General features: G+C 33.7%; 1 protein-coding gene across 1 annotated transcript in view; it reads left to right on the forward strand.

Moving 5' to 3' along the window:
• Positions 1-13,082, forward strand: part of LOC149773277 (cell adhesion molecule CEACAM2-like) — an 80,022-nt gene extending 66,940 nt beyond the window's left edge. The window contains exons 10-13 of the mRNA XM_089946518.1: positions 21-141; positions 1,084-1,120; positions 3,642-3,757; positions 9,818-13,082. Coding sequence (XP_089802644.1) covers positions 21-141; positions 1,084-1,120; positions 3,642-3,757; positions 9,818-9,873 — 330 coding nt within the window. The 3' untranslated portion in view covers positions 9,874-13,082. The remainder of the gene's footprint in view (positions 1-20; positions 142-1,083; positions 1,121-3,641; positions 3,758-9,817) is intronic.
• Positions 13,083-17,420: the final 4,338 nt, after the last annotated feature.

The raw sequence follows: 17,420 nt of genomic DNA on the forward strand, positions 1-17,420 counted from the left end.
TCTGGTCTTTATGCATTTAGGCCCTTGGCAGCAGAAGCCCAGAGTACATCAACACTGCCTTCAGGAGTGATATCAACACCACTGAATATGAAGCTCTACAATCAGGTCAAACAGGGTCAAGCCAGTATGAAGCACTTAATGGTAATGTTTGTTTATCTGATTATTACATTAATAGGAATGTGGAGTGTTATATTTAACTTAGTGTCTCTGATTATTACATTAATATGACTGTGGAATGTTATATTTAACTTAGTGTCTCTGATTATTACATTAATATGACTGTGGAGTGTTATATTTAATCTAGTGTCTCTGATTATTACATTTAATAAGACTGTGAATTGTGTTATTTAACTTAGTGTCTCTTATTATTACATAATAAGACTGTGGAGTGTTGTATTTAACTTAGTGTCTCTGATTATTACATTAATAAGACTGTGGAGTGTTATATTTAATTTAGTGTCTCTGATTATTACATTAATATGACTGTGGAGTGTTATATTTAACTTAGTGTCTCTGATTATTATTTTAATAAGACTGTGGAGTGTTATATTTAACTTAGTGTCTCTGATTATTACATTATAAGATTGTGAAGTGTTATATTTAACTTAGTATCTCTGATTATTACGTTAATAAGACTGGAGTGTTATATTTACGTCAGTGTTTATGATAATTACATTGATAAGACTATTGTGCCACATTTGGCTCAGCATTTTGGATTATTACATTAATACAACAACAGACTGGCATCTTGACATAGTGTTTTGTATTATTACATTAATACAACTCTAGAGTGCAATATTTGTTTAGTGTCTTTGATTATCACATTAATATAACCCTAATGGAAATGATTGACATTATACCATAATGTATTGCATGTGAGTGTCCATATGAAACATTGAAATATCACAAAATATTTTGTCTGAGTAAGAAAATTTGAACATGAATCATTTTTCTGTTTATTCCATTACAAGTAATGTTGTGAATTAATATGTAAAGAGTAATGAAAATGTACAACGAAAAACTCACTTAAAACCCAAACAGTATGAAAGCCTCTACATTCTGCCAGTTTAATTTCTTTTTCAGATCCAACATTAATATTAAAACAATCCACTGATATAAGGTGACTAGTTGTAGATCAGTACATCTATCTACCTTTCTATCTTTCTGTTCATCTACTGACATAAATCTATATTGTTTTATCTGTGATAATCATAGCTTATTACACATTAAAATCCATACATCCATCCTTACATTCTTACGTGTTTCAGAAAATACTGTTGAAAAGATTTACTTAATTTAGTGAAAGGAACAATTTCTTCATCTGTAGCAACATGGATTTTGAGACCACCATAGTGGAATTAATGCAGCCATTGTTATAAAAGATGGAGTAGCCCAAAATTTTGAAGGTCACTCAAAAGTATATGCTGCATCCCTGGACAATTTGAATGCCATCAAAAAGTATGGCATGCTGGCCTTTTCTGTAATCTGTACTCTCTTGGAATAAAAGGAAAAGTGTGGAGAATGATTGATAATTTTATTTTGAGGTGCTAGGGCCCTCATTTTGTTCAACAGGCAATGTATCATACATAGTACTCCAAAGGATAGGTCAGGGAAGAATGCTTTCAGTATGGCTATCTATGACCATGATAAATGACCTCATATCTTTATTGGAGCCAATCAGATCTGGAATACAAGTTGGTAATGTTATGTATGTTTATATTGTGTGTTTAAGTTTTGTGATCTTGCTGATGAATTTAATGGGAAAATTACCTTAATCCTGGTTCTCTTATTGTGACTTATTTGTTTATGTAAAGGTTGTGATAAACAGAATTAATTATTCCAATCTTAGTATCTGCAGTGAAATCATCTGTTCAACTATTATTTGAGAGTATTTGTTTATTTCAATTATTTATTGGAATTACAAGTGCTCTTTGGCTTTAGGATAAAATCACTGTTTTGGGATTATTGTGAATTTATTTAAGATGTTGTTGATTATATGACTGTGGTACATCACATCCGGTGACACGTTATCACAGTCAAGGATACTGGCTCATAAGAACATTTAAGATTGGAATTAATTTAGAACACTCTTTAATTTTGGATCTGTGATAGAACTTTTAGGACAATATGGTATTTAATTCATACTGCTGGAAGTTCTTTTTAAATTTTTACTTTGTTTGCTAAGGAAATATTTTCTTGTTGAAATTCTTGGACATAGTTTAATGATTCCTTGTGTGCTAAAAGCTATGGCACAACCCTACTATCATGATCATTCCATGCTATGGATATACCAGTATGAAGGCTTCATGGTTGTGTAACTTAGTGGAGACTTTGTGACAATGTTGATTAAAGGAATAATGTCACATTTTCAAAGAAAAGAATGCTGAAGAAGCCTTGTTCATGCCCAGGGATAAGCAGATTCCTGTAGTTTGTTACAAACATATGCTGGGGTTACTCTTTCTTCAGACCTAAGTTCTAGTACTATTACAGTGAAAATTGCTGCTGAAAAAGGCATGTCAGCAATTTACTCCCTGGTAATGATTAGCATAGAAAAGAATGTTATGAATCCAGTTAAGTGTGCTAAAATCTGGATAAAAATAGTTTTGCCTGCTATGATGTATGAAAGCGGATTGTGGTCAAACTTGACTTAGTCACTAACTATGACCTAGAAATTTGGTTTTGGTTACTTGATGGATGTGTTGATAAACTAAATTAGGGTTTTATAATAAAATCTGCAGAGCTAAAGCTTCATGAACATGGAAAATTGTGTTCAACAGAAAAGTTCTTGATTTTGCTGATACATGGGTGTGAGAGCATTGGTTTTGTTGAAGATTACTGTGTTCTTGTAAAATACCAACTTGGACACCTTTTCCACTTGTACATGAAAACCATAAATTGTGTCAAAACCTGTTTGGAAGAGGAATATTGAAACAACAGTTCAAACAGAGACTGTGGAAATCAAAACTGGAATCGGCACAGGAACGCTTACACTATACAAATGTCGATACTAATTTCGAGCCACTTGCTGTATGGAAGATTGGAAAAAAACTCCATGGTCTTAAATTTAAGTAACAGAAAAGAGAGCAAATCTACAAGTTGTGTAAAATTCAACAAATAATTCAATTGGTTTTTGCTCTTTTCTGTTACTCAGTTTAAGGCCATCATAAAGTCATAATAATGCATTGATACATACATACTTTGAATGCTTACACATATGTTCTTGTCCTTATAAGCTTTGTATCCATTTCATATGTGTACAATATCTTCATGTTCATTACTAGTTTATGACAACATTATTTCAAATCAATGTTATACTGCATGTATCCAGTATATTGAATACTTGGGTCTAAATTGACTTGTGTTGAAGATGGAACATATTTTTGCATTTTCCACGCTTTACAAACAGGACATGACATTAATGAAATTTAGACATATGTTTTAATGTTAAGTGCATTGTGTATTCATTATTGCCACATTAACAATCCTATTGCTAATATGTAATACAATTAAAATAATTGAATTTAATCACTTTAGAATAAGAAAGTGAAGAAATAAAGTCACACACACATATGTTAGTGTAAAGTACAAATGCAATTCAGATCTATTTTAGAAAAGCTTAGTTGGATTATTCCTTCTTTCAGAATTTCATCTGATCCAAGACCATCCACTGGTCAAGTGTTGTATGACCAACTTCAGCCATGTGAGACTAATCAAGGCCATATGTATAGCTCTCTGAGTTCACCAGGACTTGATGAGGGTAAAACCAAATTAATTATGTGAATTATGTTTAACAATTATCTCAAGTCCATATGTACAGATGAGTTCTCAGAGATTTGATGAGGGTAAAACTGTATTCTTTCTCTAAATTATGTTAAACAATAATTTACTGTGGTGAGGAACACTTAGCAATATCTTTCTTTTGTTTACTAAGTTTTAATTAAACTTTTTGAAAAACCCAGAACATGATAGCTAATGTGAATCAAAATTTACACAAAGGAATTAATTTGCAATAAATCTTTGAAGAAAAATAAAATCAAGATTAATTAATTAACCCCATCTTTTGATTTGTTGGACTACATCTGTTGTGTTTTATACTGAATGCAGGCCTTGTGTATCTGTACAGTTTCATACTGAATGTAGGCCTTGTGTGAGCTTTTAAGGCAGCTACTTCAAGAACTAAGAATTTTTTGATGATTGCTTGAAAATTTAATTCTATGAATTTTATTTTTAATGTATAGCTTTAATAAATAAGTCTAGTCCTCTGAAATATATTGATGAATAAAACACTTGTATAGATGAACAGACTACAAGATTAAAGATTGATAAATTAAACACTAATATATAATAATACATGAATAGATTGTAAGATAGATAAGTTAAACACCATACTAAATGAATGGACTGTAAGATAGATAAGTTAAACACCATAATAGATGAATGGACTGTAAGATAGATAATTAAAACACCATAATAGATGAATAGACTATGATTGATAAGTAAAACACCATAATAGATGAGTGGACTGTAAGATAGATAAGTAAAACACCACAGTAGATAAATGGACTGTAAGATGGATACATAAAACACCATGATAGATGAATAGACTGTAAGGTAGATAAGTAAAACACCACAATAGATGAATAGACTGTAAGATATGTATGTAAAACACCATACTACATGAATAGACTCTAAGATGGATAAAGAAAATATCATAATAGTTCAATAGACTGTAAGATGGAAATGTAAAACATCATAATAGATGAATAGACTGTAAGATGGATATGTAAAACACCATAATAGATGAATAGACTGTAAGATGGATACATAATAGATGAATGGACTGTAAGATGGATACGTAAAACACCATAATAGATGAATAGACTGTAAGATGGATATATACAACACCATAATAGATAAATGGACTGTAAGATGGATAAAGAAAATATCATAATATATTAGTAGACTGTAAGATACATATGTAAAACAACATAATAGATAAATAGACTGTATGATCGATAAGTAAAACACCATAATAGATGAATAGACTGTAAGATAGATATGTAAGACACCATAATAGATGAAAAGACTGTAAGATAGATAAGTAAAACTCCATAATAGCAGAATAGACTGTAAGATATATAAGAAAATGGACTGTAATACAGATAAGTAAAACATACCATAGTAGATGAATAGACAGTAAGATGGACAAGTTAAACACCATAACAGATGAATAGACTATCAGATGGATAAGTAAAACACCATAATTGATAAATGGACTGTAAGGTGGGTAAGTAAAACACCATTATAGATGACTAGACTTGACAGGCATAGAAACATCAGCTGGTTATCAAGTTGTATTGATACAGCTACATACACCAGACTTTCTTAATCTCTTGTATTTGCCAGACATGTCTAGCAGTTACAAGGTTTTGACTGGCATATATTTAGAAATATTATTACATGAGATTATCTTTTTTTTATCCTTGTCCAGTTTGCACATTGTTTGTTCGTTGGTCAGTCAATAGAGGTGTCACAGACTAAATTTGTTATAGATCATGTGACTATGAGGTATACTGCTCATCGTTAACATTTTTAGAAAAAGGCAACTTAATCCTTGGAGCAAACAACAGTGCAGTCAATTTCAAAGAATGGTTTCTTAGAAAAAATGTATGCTTGTTATTCTAAGGATGTTTTTGTAAAAGTTATTCTTTTAATCATTTTGTCTATTGTTTTGTTTTCTGTTGGTTTTTTTTGAAATTGTTAAGCTTATATATGCCAAAATGAGACAATGATAAGTATCAGTTTTGGTTTGGAGCTTGAGAGAGTATTACTCACCATTAGTATAAGTGTAAGGATATTAAGCATGCAAACTGTAACCCTCAGCTGGTGTTTGATGACAAGGCTGGTGTTTGATGACAAGGCTGGTGCTTGATGACAAGGCTGGTTCTTGATGACAAGGCTGGTGTTTGATGATAAGGCTGGTGTTTGATGACAGGCTGGTGTTTGATGACAAGGCTGGTGTTTGATGACAAGGCTGGTGCTTGATGACAAGGCTGGTGCTTGATGACAAGGCAGGTGTTTGATGACAAGGCTGGTGCTTGATGACAAGGCTGGTGTTTGATGACAAGGCTGGTGCTTGATGACAAAGCTGGTGCTTGATGACAAGGCTGGTGCTTGATGACAAGGCTGGTTTTTGATGACAAGGCTGGTGCTTGATGACAAGGCTGGTGCTTGATGACAAGGCTGGTGTTTGATGACAGGCTGGTGTTTGATGACAAGGCTGGTGTTTGATGACAAGGCTGGTGCTTGATGACAAGGCTGGTGTTTGATGACAAGGCTGGTGCTTGATGACAAGGCTGGTATTTGATAACAAGGCTGGTGCTTGATGACAAGGCTGGTGTTTGATGACAAGGCTGGTGCTTGATGACAAAGCTGGTGCTTGATGACAAGGCTGGTGCTTGATGACAAGGCTGGTTTTTGATGACAAGGCTGGTGCTTGATGACAAGGCTGGTGCTTGATGACAAGGCTGGTGTTTGATGACAAGGCTGGTGTTTGATGACAAGGCTGGTGCTTGATGACAAGGCAGGTGCTTGATGACAAGGCTGGTGTTTGATGACAAGGCTGGTATTTGATGACAAGGCTGGTGCTTGATGACAAGGCTGGTGCTTGATGACAAGGCAGGTGTTTGATGACAAGGCTGTGCTTGATGACAAGGCTGGTATTTGATAACAAGGCTGATGCTTGTTGACAAGGCTGGTGCTTGATGACAAGGCTGGTGCTTGATGACAACACTGGTGCTTGATGACAAGGCTGGTGCTTGATGACAAGGATGGTGCTTGATGACAGGCTGGTGTTTGATGACAAGGCTGGTGTTTGATGACAAGGCTGGTGTTTGATGACAAGTGATTTGCTGTTCATTACCATAAAGCAACATGTTGTTGTAGATACATCCCATTTTAGGACCCTCTGCAATGAGATTCTCACAGTCATGGTCAACAGTGGTTACTTCATGGTCATAGAACTGTAGTCTGTACTGATGAAGTAAAGTAGCTGAATTGCTGAAAAAACTAGTTTAAATCAAAGTATTTTACCAAAATATTGCTCTTGTGATACAAATTTCACATGTTTTTCAGTGTCAAGCATGGAGTGTGAGTTCAGATTTTCACACCAGAAATTGCTTTTGTAAAATTGATGAATTTTGAGTTGATTTACCATAGTGCAAATGTATTCGATGATCAAAATAGTGTGTAAATACATTTTGTTAAAAAAACAAAAGGTTTTGGGGAAGTCTATAGCGAATCATAGGGAAAAACTTATGGTTTGATGCTACGACCCGAATTGACATATGGATTGGTCAAAAGTTTTTATTTTTAATAAATTTTACAGTATTGCAGACAACAGATTGAAGTGCGTGAATGAAGTGTGAGTCTATGGGAATGTCCGATTGAATCTGTGTAAAGTAAAGGATCATATTTTTATGTCTGTTAGAGCTGGTTATTGCAGTATTTCTGAATTTACCACAATACATATCACAGTATACTGCAGTAATATTAGGGACCAACAATTTAATGTTCTGGGTAGGGGCCTGAAACTTTATTGTTTAACTCCTGTCTGTCAATAAAAATATTTTCCTGTTTTGTAGAAAAATAACACCATATAATGTCCATGATAGTATTTGGGAATAAAATTTATTATATTGAGATAAATGCAAAGAAAATATTTCAGCTCAAAAGAAAATCATGGTCCAACCCCCACCCCACAAATTAAATGTTAAAAATCTTAGATGAATTTTGTATCTTTTGTATAAGTTGAAATCTAAAAACTTATGTGGGATGATTAAGCTTACACAATAGCTGATACTGTTCAAGACATCGTGCTGAAATTCGAGAACCTATTGATAAAAGTTGAAAGTGTTGACATTGAAGCCAACAATTTACAAGCCACACTATTGGTCTTATAGTTAGAAAGCAGTAAACATATAATACACTCAACAAGCAAGCAAATATTGAGTGGAATTGAGAAAATTACACAAGTGTGCTGAAAATCGTACGATGATTCACAGCCTAAAAAAGGAATACATATATTTATTAACACATTCACATAGACTAGTAAATAACTAAAACATGACATGTGGTTTCTTGAGTTTTTTAAATCCATTTTGTTTTTTAAAGTTGGCTTTGGCTCAGATATTTGGCTACCACATTGGCATATGTAACACATGTCAAATGTGTGATCAAACAACCATAAATATATAAATAAAATTACATCTGTCACAGGCAAGTGTTTTTAGAATGTTGTATGGGACATACAAACTGATTTAGACTGCAGTCATGGGCAATTGTTTTTAGAATATTGTATGGGACATATTTACTGATTTAGACTGCATTGTTTTATTTTCATCTCTTTAGTTTCTACTTGAATAATAGCAAGAATTTAAAATGACATGAAACATGCAATTCCCTAATGTGTGTCTCCACAAAAATATTGTAACAAGATATAATTCATCTAAATTTGAAAATAGGAACCAGCATATAATTCCCAGCATGTGTCCCGTTATGAAAAGTCACAACAAAAATACTGTAACAAGATATACTTCTAAATTTGTGTCACAATCAGAACATCTGCTACTCTCTGTGATATGTCTACCATTATGTTGCAAATATTTGTCAGTTTTATCCTCAGATTTACTAAACAAATTTTATTCCTTGTTGATTTTAATAGACAACTTGTACGTCCCTCCATTTAAAAATGCTCCTTAATAAATATAATTCTGTAGACTATAGGCTGAACAAGTGTATTGCATGCCAGATTTGTAGACCATAGACTGAACAACTGTATTGCAAGCCAGATCTGTAGACCATAGACTGAACAACTGTACTGCATGCCAGATCTGTAGACCATAGACTGAATAACTGTACTGCATGCCAGATGTGCAGACCATAGACTGAACAAATGTATTGCATGCCAGATCTGTAGACCATAGACTGAACAACTATACTGCATGCCACATCTGTAGACCATAGACTGAACAATTGTATTGCATGCCAGATCTGTGGACCATAGACTGAACAACTGTATTGCATGCCAGATGTGCAGACCATAGACTGAACAACTGTATTGAATGCCAGATCTGTAGACTATAGACTGAATAACTGTATTGCATGCCAGATCTGCCTTATAAGATTAAATGGATATATAATATAATTATATTTGTAATTATTTATCATTAATTTTTCACAGATACAACCATTTTGTAAAAAGAAAGGTAATTTGTTGAACTGTTTTGTACAGAATGATGAGGAAAATTTGTTAATATCATTTAAATTGTAATATGATTACTTTGGAATTTCCATATATTCCTAACTGATGGAAACTACTGGTACTGGTATAGTGAAAAAGTACTCTGGTATTGGTACGTTGAATAAGTACCATGGTATGTATAGAAAGTATACTGCTGTAAACTGGTATACTGATAATATCACGCACCCTTTATATATATAAATATCTATATATATATATATATATATATATATATATATATATATATATATATATATATATATATATATATATATATATATATATATATATTATTCACAATGGGTTTAACAAAATTTGCATTAGCTATGAACATTTTTATTAAGATGAAAACACAAATAATTTAGAGACTTGCCTTTCAATGTGTTTCTGTGTAAATATTGAGTGGATGTTCCTTGGTTGATAAAGTACCAAAGTTTTCTGTTTTATGATGTCTCTTAAGTTGCTACATATTTTTTGCATGGCATTATTTCAGTTAATAGGTTTATTTTTTTGCAGGTGAAAACAAACCCTATGAAAATACTGTGATGTCAACAAAATACGTCCATGAATAGTGCCAGGAGCCAGCTTTCTAGACAGTCACTCATGTGCACACACACATATATGTGTGTGTGCATGCATGTGTGTAATGAGCAAGAGGAATTATTAAATTTCCTTCTGAATTGATTGTTAACGTGACTGAGCATCCATGATATCCATCTTGTAATTGTTGTGGTTCCATTGACTGTTTCATATTCACTTGGAGAATAGTTTCCTGAATTTCATCGAAGTACTGCTGGTTTCATTCGTCAATCTATCTTTCACTAACACATTGTATAACTTGTTTTCTTCAATTTATGATATGAACACAATAGCAGACTGGTGGAGAGTGAATGATAGTAATACATGTAGTACAAAAGGGTTCATGATGTGAATGTGAGAGAGTGAAGTATATCACACTACAGTGGAGAGTGAAGTATAGTCACACTACAATGGAGAGTAAAGTATAATCACATTAAAGTTGAGAGTGAAGTATAGTCACATTAAAATGGAGAGTGAAGTATAGTCAAATTAATGTGGAGAGTGAAATATATCACACTACAGTGGAGAGTGAAGTATATCACACTACAGTAGAGTGTAAAGTATAACCAAACTACAGTGGAGACTGAAGTATAATCACATTAAAGAGGAGAGTGAAGTATAGTCACATGAAAGTGGAGAGTGAAGTATAGTCACATTAAAGTGGAGAGTGAAGTAAAGTCACACTACAATGGAGAGTGAAGTATAATCACACTACAGTGGAGAGTAAAGGATAATCACATTACACTGGAGAGTGAAATCTATTCATAGTACAGTGGAGAGTGAAGTATACTCACACTACAGTGGAGAGTAACGTATAATCACATTACAGTGGAGAGTGAAGTATATCACACTACAGTCTAGAGTGAAGTATAGTCATATCACAGTGGAGAGAGAAGTTTAATCATGCTACATTGGAGAGTGAAATATAATCACACTACAGTGGAGAGTGAAGTATAATCACAGTGGAGAGTGAAGTATATCACACTACAGTGGAGAGTGAAGTATAATCACACCACAGTGGAGAGTGTAGTATAGTCACACTACAGTGGAGAGTGAAGTATAATCACACTACAATGAAGAGTGAAATATAATCACAGTGGAGAGTGAAGTATATCACACTACAGTGGAGAGTGAAGTATAATCACACCACAGTGGAGAGTGTAGTACAGTCACACTACAGTGGAGAGTGAAGTACAATCACACTACAATGGAGAGTGAAGTATAATCACATTACAGTGGAGAGTGAAGTATAATCACAGTGGAGAGTGAAGTATATCACACTACAGTGGACAGTGAAGTATAATCACACAACAGTGGAGAGTGTAGTACAGTCACACTATAGTGGAGAGTGAAGTACAATCACACTACAATGGAGAGTGAAATATAGTCATACTACAATGGAGAGTGAAGTATAATCACACTACAGTGGAGAGTGAAGTATATCACACTACAATGGAGAGTGAAGTATAGTCACACTACAGTGGAGAGTGAAGTTAAATCACACACAGTGGAGAGTGAAGTATAATGACACTACAGTGGAGAGTGTAGTAGTGTCACACTTCAGTAGAGAGTGAAGTATACTCACACTACAATGGAGAGTGAGATATAGTAATACTATAATGGAGAGTGAAGTATAATCACACTACAGCAGAGAGTGAAGTATGATCACAGTGGAGAGTCAAGTATGTCACACTACAGTGGAGAGTGAAGTATAATCACACCACAGTGGAGAGTGTAGTATAGTCACACTACAGTGGAGAGTGAATTATAATCACAGTGGAGAGTGAAGTATAATCATGCTACAGTGGAGAGTGAAGTATAATCACACTACAGTGGAAAGTGAAGTATAGTCACACTACAGTGGAGAGTGAAGCATAATCACATTACAGTGGAGAGTGAAGTATAATCACACTACAGTGGAGAGTAAAGTATATCTCACTACAGTGGAGAGTGAAATATAGTCATATCACAGTGGAGAGTGAAGTATAATCACACCACATTGGTGAGTGAAATATAACCACACTACAGTGGAGAGTGAAATATAGTCACAGTGAAGTATATCGTACTACAGTGGAGAGCAAAGTATAATCACACTACAGCTAGAGTGAAATATAGTCACACTACAATGGAGAGTGAAGTATAGTCACAATACACTGGAGAGTGAAGTATAATCACACTACAGTGGAGAGTGAAGTATAGTCACACTACAGTGGAGAGTCAAGTATAATCACATTACAGTGGAGAGTGAAGTATAATCACACTACAGTGGAGAGTGAAGTATAGTCAGACTACAATGGAGAGTGAAATATAATCACACCACAGTGGAGAGTGAAGTGTAGTCATACTACAGAGGATAGTGAAGTATTCTCACACTACAGTGGATAGTGAAGTATAATCACAGTGGAGAGTGAAGTATAATCATGCTACAGTGGAGAGTGAAGTATAATCACACTACAGTGGAAAGTGAAGTATAGTCACACTACAGTGGAAAGTGAAGTATAATCACAGTGGAGAGTGAAGTATAGTCACACTACATTGGAATGTGAAGTATAGTCACACTACAGTGGAAAGTGAAGTATAATCACACTACAGTGGAGAGTGAAGTATAATCACAGTACAGTGGAGAGTGAAGTATAGTCACACTACAGTGGAAAGTGAAGTATAATCACACTAGAGTGGAGAGTGAAGTATAGTCATGGTACAAAATGGCTTATGGTGTGAACATGATAGCATACCAGTGGAGAGTGAACTGTAGTCATTCTATAGTTGAATTCATAATATGAACTTAATAGTATACTAGTGGAGAGTGTGGTAAAGTCATACTACTGCAGGTTTAGTAAGTGTGACTATTAGTAGGTATTTTATGTCCTATTATAATCTGTATTAGATTAATAGATGTGAGCCTTTGCATAATATTTTTACTAGAGGTCTAGTCAAGATTCTGAACCTTCCATCAATTTCTTGGCCACAAAAAAATAAAAACTGACTTCCTTTATAAGCCATGGTATGCACTTTATTCATAAATTAAGCCGTAACCTTAAAATATAAGACTTTATACATTTGTACATCTCATCCTTGATAACTCGTACACAACAGGTTTCAAAATCATAGATCACAGCATAAATGAAGATGCATGTCTTTGATGTACCTATGACAATAAAGAGAATGATTGACATTGTGTTAATAAATACCTTTTTAATAATGAAGTTGTTTGCTTTTCTTTATCAATTATCTTTATTTTCAAGGTAACAATCTCTGAAGATCATTAAAAACATTACACCCAAAGACTTCAATACACATCACATGTGTACCAGCATAATGTATTACATCACTGCCTTTTGCATCTGAATATGGATGAATTCTTGCATTACCTTTTATTTAGAACAAAGTTAGATCCTTTCCTTCAAAAGATAAACACTTATTTCAAGAAACAACAATGTTGAAATTCAGTTTTTATTATTCCATGAATAACACATTGTTGCTGTGATTTTATGGCAAGTATTGACAAACTTTCTGCTCATCTTTGAGCTGTCTGTGTACCAGTTTATGGTATTAAAGCACAGTACAAACCTTGGCTCCTCATTTTTCAATAATAAACCATAAGTATAAAACTAAGCTTTTTGCACAGTAAGAACACCTTTCTCTTGGCTCCAGTAAGAACACCTTTCTCTTGGCACCATTATCCTTGATCCAAGTTGTGGATGACCAGTATAAACCACTGATTAATGTACGATAATTTAACTACATTGCTTACATACAAGAATATTTAAACTGTTCATTTAGTTAGTTGAAATGAGTGCATTTGACACAGGACTGTGACTGCAGTTCTTACACCAGTACTGTGTTTAAGCCTTTTTACACTTTGGAATAAAACAAGACTTTCATTTAATAAAAAAAACAAAACATAAAATTAAGGCGATTATACAATGCTGGTTAACTTTCAATTGATTGTAACAATGCAACAAGCACTGTCACAAGTTACAGATCAAAACACAATCAGCACCTACCTAATTTAAGATTTTCAAGAAACCTGTGGGCATTGCTTTAATGGTTGATTGACACTTTGCAGGTTTGAAAACAAGAGGGCATACACTATATTAAATCTAGTGTAATTACAATGATGGTTGATTGACACTTTGCAGGTTTGAATACAAGGAGCATACACTGTATTAAATCTATTTTAATTACAATGAAACTGAATTAAAAGATAAAACTGAAATAATAATTTCATTTGACAAGACTTATTTAATTGGTATTTATTTTTTAAAACATTGCCACAAATAGGCATTACCAATATTTTCATTGATTATTTCAACATATATTGTCATTTACAGTGTATTGAATTTTTTAAGGACATTTTACAAAATGGGTTCTTATTAAAAACTACAAATTTCATGACATTCATTCCATTCCTGTGCACTTACTTCCATTTCAAATTGAAAGCAAGCAATGAATGAAGGTGGTTTGCACGTTTTCTGGGCATGCTACAATGAGGGAGTTGTATATTACCCAACTTCATTTCTAAATTTGTCTTCATTTTTATTTGCATATGCTGCTTATTATTTCTAAACAGTCAATATTGATATCACTATACTGGTCAAATTTGAGATTTATTTTCCTTCTGTTCAGCAAACATTCCCCTATTTCTACAAAATTGGTGGAAGCCTATAATAGTAATCTGTCAATTTGCCATCCATCTGTCTGTATGTCCCTCTGGCTCTGCGTCTGTCCATCCAGCAACAAAATGAGTTTTGCAACATAATTTCACTGTAACTGATTGGATTTAAGCCAAACTTAGTTTGCAAATTTATTAAAGCAGTTAGAATAATTGTGCTCCATGACTGCATACCCATCTTTAGGTTGTTAAACTACTATTAAATTCAGCATTTTGATTTATTTGTATGAATCTCTGAGTAAATATTATCTCCAGTATTCCACATATTCATTCACAGGACTTGTCCTACTCCAAATCCTCGCCTGATTTTACCTTCCTCTAATTATGATGGCATAACCTTAACATGGGTTGGTGGACATGATATGGATTAGACCTAGAAGAGTTTTCATTTAAATGACATAATGGAGTTATGTCCATCACAATGAGTTTGATTTTACAGCTGAACTTTGCCAGGACATGTTGATACCATAGAAACTGATTGAAGGGACAAAAGCCTGGTTGAAGTACACAAAAAGTATTTACAAATGAAATAAATGAACACAATCTAGAAAGCCATAATTCACACAATTAAATTTAATCTTACTGTTGCATCCACTGGCTGGTCAATGACTCAGAAGAGTATCATTTATGCAGTTTTCATGTATTAGATGCAGTTTATACATCAACAGTCTAGATGGGGGCTAGAACTATATAATTTAACTTACTTTTGACCTTAAAAATGTTAAGGTTCTTCCTACTACATGTGCCAGTCACTAGGAAAGCAGGTAATGGTAGATGGTGGACAGGTTAAGTTATTGTGCTGAAACAAAATTGATAACAGAGACGAACAGCATCATACCTTGAAAAACATGTTCCACCTTATGATGAGATTTTATCCATATTTTTAAATTTCATAAACAATTATTTATTTGATATGCCCCCTTTTTCTGAGAACACCATTCAGCATCCATGCAGTAATCATATTTGGTATTGGTATGGCTACTGGAGAGACAAGATCATATGCACCAGCCTTGACTAAAATAGTGTATGGAGAATGATACCAAGAACTGTATTGTGATCACCACTTGTTATATGCCCCATTCAAGCTGAATAGTCCTATATGCAGGCTTTAGTAGGCTTTAGTAGGGCATGGTTCACACGGAGATTGTTGACTAACACGTGTCAATGAACGAAACTTACTATGCTGAAACCATGATTGTGTTGTTAGACTTACTATAACCATGACTGTTGAGGGCCTTGGGTGGCTGAATAGTCTAAGGTACTTGCTTACTGACATGTTAGTTCTATGTGTTCAAGTCTCAGCTCAGCCACCATGTGTTCAAGTCTCAGCTCAGCCACCATGTGTTCAAGTCTCAGCTCAGCCACCATGTGTATGTAAGAAAGCTTGACAGTAGCTTCTTGTTGGATGGTGGTTCTTCCTGGGGTTTTATCTGGATTATTCAAATATATTGGCAGCCAATAGGTTTCTTTTTTATCATGAGTATAAATTACCCATAAAGCTTAATCTAGGAACTTACAATAGAGCAAAAAGAAATGTGCAATATCCATTTCTATTTGAGTCACAATGATCCTGACCTAATTATTTTAGCCATTGAAAAAGGGTGGCCACTGGTGAGGGTTGGGTATCCTTCATGAGGAAGACCATTATAACTGGTAGAATTACAATGAAAAATCTACTTCGAAACAAATCATTTTAAATATATCGATATTGTGTATATTGTTTTCATAATAATGAATTCTCTAAGTGTCATTTTGTTGATGTAATTTTAATGCTAATATTCTAACATTGTAGTTTGCACTTTAAAGATGAGTCACATCATGTATTGTGCATAGCAGTATTTCATTCATAAATTCCAAGGTTGATCGAGAGAACAGTTCAAGTAAACATCACATGATTTAACAAGGACATAGGTGCTGTTAACATTTCAGACTGACCTAGTTCCTGATTGGTTGGAATCAGAACAGGTGCTGTTGACTGCAAGGACGTTTTGGATTTGTTATTCCTATTGGATTTACTGTGAAACATTCAAGGATGTTTTGGATTTGTTATTCCTATTGGATTTACTGTGAAACATTCAAGGATGTTTTGGATTTGTTATTCCTATTGGATTTACTGTGAAACATTCAAGGATGTTTTGGATTTGTTATTCCTATTGGATTTACTGTGAAACATTCAAGGACGTTTTGGATTTGTTATTCCTATTGGATTTACTGTGAAACATTCAAGGATGTTTTGGATTTGTTATTCCTATTGGATTTACTGTGAAACATTCAAGGACGTTTTGGATTTGTTATTCCTATTGGATTTACTGTGAAATATTCAAGGATGTTTTGGATTTGTTATTCCTATTGGATTTACTGTGAAACATTCAAGGACGTTTTGGATTTTAAATCACAGTGATTCTCATGTAGTGTTGGTACATCAGACATTTTAGTTATCATTCTGAATGTATTTGGATTACTTGAATCTGTTGGAACTATTATGATTTAAGGAATTCATTAACAAATATAAGTTATTTTTAATTCTTTCATTTTTAATTTTAGAGAAATAAATTTATATTTTAAATTATACAAAACTTATTGGCTATCTCTCTTTCTTATTAGTATACATAGTTTAAGCCCCTGTGTCATAAAAACTTCTGATCTCAGCTTTAATGTTTACCATTTGCCTTATACATATTTTGGTGCCTAGTCTTAACATAAAGGAATTCAGCAGAAAAAGTAAACCTGCACCGGGACTTTGACATTGCATGTTCATAATAGTGTCACTTAATTTTAGAATTATGATCACCATGATACTACCAATAAATTAAATGGCAACCTGAATATGGTTCTTGTATGTCCAGCTCAGACATCAGCTATGGT

The sequence above is a fragment of the Sinohyriopsis cumingii genome, unplaced genomic scaffold (genome assembly GCF_028554795.1).
Source record: "Sinohyriopsis cumingii isolate HCF-2022 unplaced genomic scaffold, ASM2855479v2 utg000695l, whole genome shotgun sequence".
Lineage (NCBI taxonomy): Eukaryota > Metazoa > Mollusca > Bivalvia > Unionida > Unionidae > Sinohyriopsis > Sinohyriopsis cumingii.